The sequence below is a fragment of the Peromyscus californicus genome, unplaced genomic scaffold (genome assembly GCF_007827085.1).
Source record: "Peromyscus californicus insignis strain IS unplaced genomic scaffold, ASM782708v3 Scaffold_8__1_contigs__length_139910024, whole genome shotgun sequence".
Classification (NCBI taxonomy): Eukaryota; Metazoa; Chordata; class Mammalia; order Rodentia; family Cricetidae; genus Peromyscus; species Peromyscus californicus.
This window is the reverse complement of record NW_026294606.1, coordinates 133,695,623-133,707,278: the sequence shown is the minus strand read 5'-3', so window position 1 is coordinate 133,707,278 and position 11,656 is coordinate 133,695,623. Positions and strand designations below refer to the sequence as shown.

At 41.2% G+C, this 11,656-nt stretch overlaps 1 protein-coding gene across 12 annotated transcripts in view; it reads left to right on the top strand.

Annotated features, from left to right (window-relative positions):
• Slc10a7 (solute carrier family 10 member 7) overlaps positions 1-11,656 on the top strand; it is a 234,111-nt gene that overhangs the window by 75,877 nt on the left and 146,578 nt on the right. Inside the window, exon 6 of one of the 12 annotated variants that reach the window (XM_052727231.1) lies at positions 11-76. The exons of the other annotated variants lie outside the window; for them this stretch is intronic. Coding sequence (XP_052583191.1) covers positions 11-46 — 36 coding nt within the window. The 3' untranslated portion in view covers positions 47-76. Of the gene's footprint in view, positions 1-10; positions 77-11,656 lie in introns of those variants that run through there. 12 annotated transcript variants of the gene reach the window in all.

The window sequence follows — 11,656 nt, the reverse complement described above, 5'->3', positions numbered from 1 at the left end:
ATCTATCTAGAGAGCCATGTTGAAAACGCAAAGAAAATGCTTGTGAGAGGTGGTAGAAACAGCTCTGAGGTAAATTTACATCTAGGTGTTGGTCCAGTCTCTGCTATTAGATGGTTTTGTATGTGACTGTTGAAAACCACCAAGGAGTTACCTCTGCCAGGCACCAGAAGCTCTCAGATACACTGAATCAATGGTTGTTCTTTGGTTATGAGTAATCATCCTTGTCTGTGTACCTCTGTGTGTGTGTGCGCGCGCGCACGCATACCTTATGAGTGACCATTCCTTGTGTGTGTATGTGTTCACTTGCATGTGTATACACAAAAGAAATCATTACTCATAACCAGAGAATGTGTATATTAGAATCTGTATATATTCTATATTAGAATCTGATATTCATTAATATTTCAGGTTAATTCCAATTACCTGAAACCTTTGTAAGACTTTTATTAGAAGAAATTTTGGAGAAAGACTTAAGGGTATTTTTGTTGATTTTTCAGGCATCTGGGTATAACAAATTAAATATGGTCCATATTTATAGCTAGTTTAATAATGTCCCAGGTCTAATTAAAACACAGTAATTTTAAGAACTAATTGTTATATAAAACTTTTCTAATGGAGCTATACTGGTAATAACTAATGATAGATGAATTCAATTTACATAAATTTCAGACCAAGAGAGTATTTTGAAATTGTGCCATAGAGGATTGCTTTAAGTTAAGATGTTAATACACTTCCTCCTCTGCCCATTTTAGCTGTTCAGCTTATTCTTATTGTGGACTGTAGTAAGTGACTTGAGACTTCCTTCTCGATGAGGTTTGAATAGAATTTGGTAGCTCCGTGTGCTCTGGCTAACTAAGATGATGTCTAAATGCATATGTCTGTGTATCCCGTGTAAAACCTACACATGTCAAGAGCAGTATCTCACATGTTACATTCTCATCAGAAGGCTGTGTTTGTTTGCAGATTTTGAAGACAGTTTTTAAAGATTTATTAGTTTTATGTGTGAGTGTTTGCCTGCATGTGTCTTAGTGTCCTGGATGTGCACCTGGTGTCAGCAAGAACAGAGGAGACTCTCACATGGTAATGCAGGCCAGTCATGTTTCCTCCCTTCCCTTTCCCCCGCTTCTCAGCACTCAGTCCTCCCTCTCCTTCCCTCCTCTTCTCCCCTTCCTCCCCTTCCTCCCCTCCTCCACCCTCTCTCTGTACAGGGTCTGACTCAAACTCATAATCCTTTTGCCTAAGTCTCCTGAGTGCTGGAGGCCAAGCATTTAATTTTTTTTTTCTTTTACCCAAGTCTAGGGTATATTTAGATCATGGATATGGAAGAGGTCATTTTGCTCAGTATTAGTGATGATGTTAATTTTAACCAACCCAAATTACTTGGAATCTTGGTTTACCCTTCAAAGTTCAAGACTTTTGATTTTCATTAAATTCCGATGCCAGAGTAAACGGGCATCTTCAGTTTCGGGTGGGGTTCAGTGCCACCTTATAAAATGCCATTTCAAATCAGGACTTTGAAAGGTGGTACTCGCCTTTACCACTTTTCTTATAGACCTTTCTCTTTACAGAGTGGAGCAGAGCACCTTTTGGGACAGACAGGCATCATGAAGGCTGGATTGCCGACAACTAACTAGTTTTCCTTTAATGAATACTGTTGATTAGGGGGCTGAGGAGTTAGTTAACCTAGTCAGTCCTCCAGGCCACTCAAGCTGAGACTCAGGTGGATCCTGAGCACTCACCTAAAGGGCCAGGTATTGTGTTCTGTGCTGCAGTCCTAGCCTGGGGACTACAGACACAGGATGCATGGGGCTTGCTGGCCGGCCAGCCTGCCCTACTTTTTGAATTACAGACCAGGAGGTCCCTGTCTCAACAAACAGGGTAGATTCCAGCTTACACCAATAACAACGACAAAACAATACTATTGATTCATTTAACAAGGTAACACAAAAGGCAAAACACAACTCTCACTTACAGGAAATACATTTTATTCTAAAGCCAAATATGAGTGACCATGGATCCTATATTTGCACAAATTCCATATTCAACATGGCCATCCTTTTATGAAGCTTTTATAGAAAGAGAACAAAAGAACAAAGAAAGTCACAAATGAAGACACTTCTTAAACACACTGGTTGAAACACTAGATGGATGTTAACGCAAATGGGATTCTCTGCTGTAGTCCTCAGATGCTATCTGATATCATCTTAGCTTTTTTGTGGGGGCTTTGTGGGAGCTAGGTTTCTGTACACTCCAAAGGACTTACCTAATTAATTGTCCCAAAGATAGTAGCTCACACACAAGGAGGACAATAAAGTACTGTTATGAGGGCTAAAGAAGGCCCAAGATAATTTGGCTTTGGAGGAGTGACATTCCAAGATTGCAGCAGTAGTGTTTCTAATCAGCCGGTGAGCCCAGCAGATGTCTGCTGAAGGCTGCAGCTTCTTCCCAAGATCTCCTGCTTCACATGAGATACAAAACTACCTTGAATGTCCTCAGAGCCGGTTAGTTCTTGGCTTCTTTCTAGGTACTGAAGCCAAAGCCAACATAAATAAATATGTGAAAAACAAAGCAGCAATAGGAGATTGAAGAAGCAGGATGGCAGGGCCATCCCCAGTGCTCTTTCCCAGCGTTCAGGCTCCATTATGGGTCTTGCCATGTCAGCATGCTGTTTGTTAAATCAGACCCACTTTTAAAATTTGAATTTATCTCAAGCTCAAACTTCACCGCAACACTATAAATAAAAAGCTATCTTGTTATGACTAAGGTAGCAGATATTAAATCACACGGGAAAAAGCTGCTATAACTTTGTAGCTGAAGTCTGCTGCCTACACAGGCTGTCTCCCTCCTGCCACCATCCTGCGAAAGATGAAATTAGCACCAGAACCAACAGAGTTTGCCTGTGTGAGTCAACTTCCCCTCTAGCCTCCCTGTGTCCCCTGAGATCCTGGATATCATCGTTGTATGAGTTTCTCAATCCCAGAGACAAGTTAGAACCCTTTGGGACAAATGAGGAAAACCCCAGAATCAAGGATCCCAGCAATGGAGGGGTGCCTGTCTCTTTCCCAGACTCTTTCTGTGTACTGTTATCCAGCACTAGACAAGTGTGTCAGAGTGCAGGCTAGGCTGGAACTGAAAAGATGCTGCGTGGCTGAGGAAGAGGACCCTCTCACAGTTGAATTGAAAAGATGCTGCGTGGCTGAGGAAGAGGACCCTCTTTGGATTCCTTTTTAAAACAAACTCTCATCCGAATTAATCAGTGTAAATAAAAGTGGCCTTGTTATTTAATCAAAATGTGTGCAGAATGTCTACCTAGTCCATTTTAGCAGCATAATGCTCTGTGTGGCCTGATGGCGCTGACTGGTGTAGCAAGTAAATGCATTAGTCACAGCAGCCATTTTTCTTGCAGATTTGTGACGTAGATTTAATTATAGGGATGACCAGCAACTTACAAATCTAATTTTGGTGGAGGTTGAGGCAGTTTTTTTATTTTAATAATGATGGATTTTTTTTAAGCAATAATTTCATTACTATTTTAAAAAAATCTTCTGGTGTAGAACTAGCCAATTGACTGCAGTTACTTTATTACCCTTTAACAAATGCCATGTACTTTCATTTTTATTTTTATTAACTTTTAAAATGTCATCATTCCCAAACTGGAAAAGTATTTGCCCCAAAACCTTTTTGGACAAAAATAAATAAATATACATTATTTTTGATGTTTATAAAGGGCCTCCTTAGGAATATGACTCTCACAGTTGGTTAAAACCAAGATTAAGTTTCCTTAATTTGAATCCAAGCTGCTAGAGACCTGCATAGCATGATGGCCTTCAGTCCAGCTGCCCAGTAACTTCTGGTTCTTAGTGATCACATGGTGCTCATCTTCTTGATTCTCTTTCTCCAAAGCAAACATTTACCAAGATTAATCTATTTTTCCATTGTAAATACCTTTCATTGACTCTGTTTTGTTATTGTTGGCAGAAACAAAATTTCAGGTCACATGTACAGAGATTCTTTTAGACATTACTATTTTCCCATGTTGGATGTTCAGAATTCAGGTAAACGTACCCATGTATATGGTGGTGCGGCCTAGGGTGAAGTGATTTCTGTTTGATCAGAGGTTCCTTCGTGCCCGTTTGTTTTCAGCTCTTCTCCCAGCTTCAGCCCTAATTGCCACTGAGTGGACGCCCTCTTTGTCTTTTCCAGGGGGTCCTGTGAGTAGCATGACTCTACCCTGTGGTTCTTGTCATGTTACTGCATACATCATCAAACCTTCTCATTGCTGAGTCACACTGCATTGCTTACTGAGTGGGTGTTGGTGAGCTTTGGGTTGTGTGGTACTTCGGATATGGATGACTTTCACAGGGCTGTGTGTTAAGGCTTGGTCCCTGAGGTGCTGCTGTTGGGAGGTGCTGAGAATCTTAGAAGGAACATTGTGGAGATCCCTAGGGCACTAGGGAACGGTGGAACCCCTGAAATGAGGTAGGTGTTCAGTGTGCTCTGCTGCCCCCTCCCTGCCACTGCCATCCAGCATCTTAGCAGAGACCTAAAAACAGTGGCTGTGCCTTACCACAGAGGGAACCTCTAAAACAGCTAAAGGAAACTTCTCCTCTATAATGTAAGAATCTCAGATATTTTGTTAGAGTGCTGGAAAGCTGACAGTTTGTTTCTTGTGTTTGTTGATTTGTGGAAAGTTGTTATATTTGTGTATAGATCTCATGTAAATGTGTTTTCCACATATCAGGGAGAACTTAGGAGTGGAGTTGCTGGGCCGTGAGGTAAGTATGTGTTTTGAGTTAGCAGCAGCCTCCAAACTGTTGTGCTGTGTTAGGTGCCCAGAGGAGTGTGTAGGCTCCAGTTGTGCTATCCTTGCCAGCCCTGGCTTTAGCAGTTTTTATTTCATTCTTACAGGCATGTAATCTATGTTTTCATGGCTTTCGTTGGCCTTTTCCTTACTGGCTAATGGTGATGGACATATTCTGTGTGTGCTTTTTTGCCATCTGCGCGTTTTCTTTGGATGGTGACTGTTCAAAGTTCTTGCCTACTTTAAAAAGAAATTGAATCACCTGTTTTTTTAAATATATTTTTAATATTTATTTACTTATTATGTGTACAGTGTTCTGCATGCCTGTCAAAAGGAGGCACCAAATCTCATTATAGATGGTTGTGAGCCACCATGTGGGTGCTGGGAATTGAACTCAGGACCTCTGGAAGAGCAGTCAGTGCTCTTAACCTCTGAGCCATCTCTTCAGCCCCACCTCTTTCTTTATACTTGGGTGTAGGTCTTTATTTTTATTTTGGATACCAGTCATTTATCATATATTTATTTTACAAGTGGTTTCCCCCAGTACATGCACATGCACTTATACACTATATGTGTATACATAATACACACATATACATTTATTTCTTGCCCTTTTTTTAAATTAAGAGTGACTTACAAGGGAAAATTCACTTAATTAGATCAAACTGATCTGTATTTGTATTTCATATCTCATGTGTTTTGTTTCTTAGTTGTTGTTTTACCTAAAGCCACAAAGAGTTTTCTCCTCTGTTTTCTACTGTCAGTTTTGGTTTTAACTTTTCCACTTAGGTCTGTGGTCCATTTGGAGTTCATGTTTACAGGTGTGTCACAGCTAGGATCTGTTACTTGGCTTATGGTTGTAAAAGTTAAATTTTGTGTGTCTGTCCGATTTCTCCCTACTCTCCTCCATTGCCTTTGTACATGAAGTTCTTCCCTGCAAACACCTGATGTAAAGTCACATGTGTTATCTTTCAGTTTGTAGTCATAACTGAATATCTAATCCGTTGATACTCATCCGGGGGTTCTACAGATGCTAATAAGTTTGAAAATACTTCATCTACACATGATGACATTGGTTAAGGAAGTCATTTTCTGCTCAGCACTGCCTCTGCTGGAGCTTCCCCCATAACTGTCTCATAGTAACATTCCTATGTCTACAAAGTGACATTTACACTATCTTTGAAAATAATTGGATCAGTATTCATGGTGGTTATCACAAGTGACATTAGTACAATTAATTAAGACAAAATTATTTAAAACATAGAATGGGATGAACATAGAAAACAGATTAAAATTATAGAAACTGAGCCAGGTGGTGGTGGCGCATGCCTTTAATCCCAGCACGCTGGAGGCAGAGGCAGGTGGATCTCTGTGAGTTTGAGGCTATCCTGGTCTACAGAGTGAGTTCCAGGAAAGATGCCAAAGCTACACAGAGACACCCTGTCTCGAAAAACCAAAAAGCTGGGCGGTGGCACACGCCTTTAATCCCAGAACTCAGGAGGCAGAGTCAGGCGGATCTCTGTGAGTTCGAGGCCAGCCTGGGCTATAGAGCGAGATCCAGGAGAGGCACCAAAAAACTACATGGAGAAACCCTGTCTCGAAAAAAAAAACAATAAATAAATAAATAAATAAATAAATAAATAAATAAATAAATAAATAAATAAATAAATAATTTATAGAAACCCCATTTTGATTTCTAGAAATTCAGTTTGTAAATTCATGAATTATAGTAAAATGTCCCTATTTGGCAGATTGTGGACTTGAGCGAACACAGCTTTTTAGAGAACTTTTTAAAAGTGAAATTTATTATTCTAATTCTAAAGCCTTGATTAGTTTGGTTTTAACTTCTAGTGACTGAGTAGGCCCAGCTGGCAGAGGAGTGAGCATCTGCCAGAGACTGGAGGGTCCTGCAGTGCAGACGCTGTGGGTCCTGAGACGGTGATGAACGCCGCCTGTGTCTGGGGGCTCTTGTCTTCTCAGTGTGTGTCTCTGCTCTTTCCTTCCATCCTAACCCTGTATTTCTTTTCTTCTCCCAACTGGTCTTTCTGACTAATTAAAAATGAAAATGTCCATTGTGCTTTAAAACAATACCTGGTACACTGCTCAAGGTTTTCTTTCCCTTCACTCTGGCAATATATTCTCTTGTATATAGTGATTTTCTACAGGTATTCTTGGTTTCTCACTTGAAAGCACAGCTGATAGCTACGCGTCTGCTCTGGAGAAAGCCATGTCTATTCCCCCCGTGCTTTTGGTAATTGGAGCCGAGGTGACAGGTCCAGTGTTCTTTATCACAATCTTCACAGCATTACTAGACACATCACCTCATGCTTACTGTATTGTTCTGTCTGTGGCCCAGTGCATCTGTGGCTCTTGCTCTCTCCCGGCTGATGGGCTCTTCAGAGCCTCTCCCTTTCCCACAAGGCTCCAACAGTTTCCTTCCCTCTCCTCTACACTTGAGCACATGGCTCTCCCTCTTTCTTGCACTATTTCCTGGAACTGTCTGAGTCAGCTAGCCTGCTGGTCAGTAAACCCCAGTCTGCCTCTGCAGACCTGGATACATGTATGTGTTGCTGTGCTTGGCTTTCTAAAATGTGGTTTCTAGTGGTTCTGAACTCAGGTCTTTGTCCTTGTGCACCAGGCGCTTTACCAGCCAAGACATCTCCCTAGCCCTCCAGCTTCTTAGGAATGGTTGTTTAGCTTTTAGAACATGTGTTGGTCTGGTTTTGCATTACACATCATGAAGTAACTGAATCCAGGTAACTTTATGAAAAAAGGGTTGATTTTGATGCCAGGTCACTGGGGCACGGGGTTCAGAGACCACACTTAGGGATGGGCTTCCTACTGAGTCCTTGGGCAGAACAGGTCGTCACATGGTAGCAGACAAGGAGGAGGGGCGTATGTGTTGGGAGGAATCTCTTCTGCTCTTTCCCTTTCTTATAAAGCCATTTCTCGTCAGTCAGGGAGCTACACGCTTCCTTATCTGACCCTAATCGCCTCCCGTAGGGTCCAACTCTGAAACCAAGTTGAACCACATCTTTACCCTCCTGCCTCCTGATAGACTAAACTTGAGCATATGAGCCCTCGAGGAGCACACTCAAACAGTCCAAACCACAGCAGAAAGACTTTCCACCTCAAGTGTACTTGGTTCTGTTTTGAGAAAGGGTCTCACTAGAAAGTCCATATAGGTCTTGAACTCTGGGTCCCCCAACTCAGTTTTGTGTATCCTGGGATTACAAGTAGACATCACCACCCATAGCTTAGATTGCAAGTTCTTTTTTTTTTTTTTTTTTTTGGATTTTCAAGACAGGGTTTCTCTGTGTAGCTTTGCGCCTTTCCTGGATCTCGCTCTGTAGACCAGGCTGGCCTCAAACTCAGAGATCTGCCTGCCTCTGCCTCCAGAGTGCTGGGATTAAAGGCGTGCGCCACCACCGCCCGGCAGATTGCAAGTTCTGAAAGACTTGTTTTCTAACTATTTAAAGTAGAGGTTCTCAACCTGTGCGTTATGACCCCTTTGTGAGGGAGAGTCCAACGACCCTTTCACAGCAGTCACATATCAGATGTCCTGCATAGCAGATAGTTACATTATGATTCATGATAGTGGCAAAATGACAGTTAGGAAGTAGCAGTGAAAATAATTGTATGGTTGGGGTCACCACATCCAGAGGACCTGTGTTAAAGGGTCTCAGCGTTAGAAGGTTGGGAACCACTGATCTGAAGTATTCCTGACTGTAGGACTGTTTGTCTCCCATGTTTACAGGAAGGACCCGGGAGAGTGGGTGTTTAAACTGCGTCCGCTCCCCGTCGTCTGTGCTTGTACACCCTGACATGGAGGCGCCCTTAAGATTATCTGTTAAAGGAGCAGAGATCACCGAGTGAACATGGCTTTAATCTCTTTTCTTCAAACATCTAAACATTAAAATACCTCACATGAAGAACACACTTAAAATGTGTCCTTCATTTTAATTATATGTTGAATTAATTTGACAAAAATCTCACCATAACTTTAATTCACCTTATATCTATTAAATTTTTCTTTACCACATGAAGGAGGTGTTATATTGTAAGTACTTAAATCTCAGTAAAACATGTTGCAGCCATATTTTACATTTACAGTGTTTCTTTAGAAAGAGAGTGAAAATTAATTACCATATCTTTATTTAATATTGATCAATTTGCAAGATTTTCTCCTAATAATGGCCCCTTTAAAGTAGGCTAGGCAGAATATCCCATGTAATAGATTATCAATACATATGCTGTTATCATTGAAATAGATTTCTAAATATCAGAAACTTTTTCATGGGAAACTGCTCCCTTTAAATAAAGACTTACAAATAGGTCAATACGTGATTGTAGTGTGGATGAGCGTTAATTTTTAGCTTGTTCTTAAGCAACTCATGAGACAGAAAATTAAATTGACAAATGGAAGCTGAAATTTTAGATAGTACTGAAAAGAAACCAACAGTATTCTAGAGAAAAAGTACATATGTAAACTTGAAAATTAAAGGATTAATTCAAGAGCTGTACTTAGTGATGTAGCCATGATCTTACCTTATCAGACGGGGAGGCAGGAGGGTGAGGCGTTCACGGCCAGGCTGAGTTCCATAAAGACCCTGTCTCAGAGAAAAAAAAAAGAACTAGTTCAGTGATGTTATAAAAACGAGTTCAAATGCATATTTAAATGGTTTTAGAAGTACTTAAAAGGATAAAAATAGAAGCAGGGAAAGAATTAAAGAAAAAAGCCCAAGGTGATCGCAGGGAAGCAGGTAATGTGATCTGACTGCAAAGGACTGCAAATGCAGTCTTGGTTGGAGCCTCATGTTACTCTGCAGTGAGGCTGGCGCGTCCGTCATGGAGAGCATTGCTCTCCCCATCTGATCACAGAGTGGAATTTGTTAAGTGTGATCTTGAAAGTCGTGAAGACATGACTAGCTGGATGAGCTTTAGAAAGTGACTATATATTAACATTATTATATTAACGTAACAATGTGTTTTATTAATATGTAATTATATAATATAGAGAAAACAAGATAATATGTCTGTTTTTTTTTTTTTTAGATAGGGTCTCATGTAGCCCAAGCTGTCTTCAAATTTATTATATAGCCAAGGATGACCTTAAACTTTCACTTTATATCCTCTTACCTCCACATCCTATGTGCAGGAATTACAGGTATATGCAACCATGCCCAGTTTTATGTGGGAGTTTGGGGGCTTTGTGCATGCTAGGCAAGCACTCTACCAGCTGAGCTCCATCCCCTGCCCAAGAGATGGACTTTTAATATACTAAAAGAAGGAATGTATAACTATTGAACGTCGGTTTTGTAATGAGAAATTGGCTCCATTTTCTTATGATTCCCCTTATCCCCCATCTCCTGTGACATCTGTACTTCTGGGAGTCACCTACCAAAAGCCAGACAATCCCCTCTCAGTGGCTGCCGAAGTGTACAGATGGAGCAGGGCAAAGTTTCCAGTCTTCTCCGTCATTAAAATCACCAATAGGAAATGATAGAGTTGTTTCCATTGACCTTCTCCCTTCCCTTGGCTCTTGAAACCAAGGAGCGGAATGAGGAGAGACAGGAGGAACTCTAATGGAGAGGCCTCCAACTTTGGCTCTTTAACAGCTTCAGAGATGAGTGAGTCCCGACCGAGTCATTAAATAGCCACAGAATTTTGAATCAGTTTGAAGTCAATTATGGAAGTCGGAAATTGATTTTTTTTTAAGCTATAGGATAAGATTCAAAGCTTCCACTTATGTAAACAAGTAGTTAAAAATAATTTAGATGCGTAGCAGTAGCAAATATGCAGCTCGAGAGTAATACTTCTCTTGCAATAATGGCTCCTGCGCTTCTTTATGAATTTCCAAAGTATATTTAAAAAAACAGTGTCAAGGCTCCCTAAGGAGAAACTTCAAAAACACATCTTTAGCTCTGGTACAGATCTTCACCATATCTAGCTTCTCTGCCTCGGTCTCTGCCTCTGCTTCTGTCTGTCTCTGTTTCTCTCTCTCCTTTCAAGATTTCATCATTTGATATGAAAGATATACCGTGGAGTAATGAAGATCTCAGAGTGCACTGTGCGTCTTTTGGATGTCTTCGATGCCACCACCCTTTCTACCCTTCCTTGTCTGTGTGGGGACTGTAAGTAGATGGGCACATGTCTTAAAGGAAGTTTTCCTTCTCTGTTAGATCTACAGTTGACACTCCCCAAATCAGAGTTCCCTTCTTAGCTTTGGTGATGGCATGATATCACCCCTTTGTGGAGTATTTCTAGTCATGTTCCTGTTTTCTCTGGTCTGTCTGAATCATCCCACAGTTTTAGAATCCTAAGTGTGTCACTGTTAGGGACACAGGTAGCACGCCCTCTCAGATTTACCGCTAGGAAGCTCCATCTCAAAAGAGTAGGTCCAGTGAATCCTAACCAGATAATGATATGTAAAATCTATACTCATATGTTAACTAAGAGTGGAGGAGACTTGTAGACACTGGAGTCCACACATTCTGTCTTTATGCTTAATGTCACATGGGAAGGTGTGCAGATAAGGAGTTCACCTGGCATTAGAGAAAGCAAGATAGAGAGGTAATTCCCAAGTGTGATCCTGTCAGACGGTTGGAAATGGGGCTGTCTGGCTGCAGAAAGGGTGTGCTGCCCTTGGAAGCAGACAGCCTGTCACTTGAGCTAGGATCTTCTTTCTAGATGGCACTGAAGATAGGTGAGCCCAGCATTCACTCTCACCTGTGTCCGCTTCCATTGCAGATGGTTTGCCCTTTTTACCGACTCCCGTACCTAATGTCTTCCTGACATTGAAACCTCTCTACTGTCCCCCAGTGGTCTTGCGTGTCTCTGCTATAAAAGTTCTCC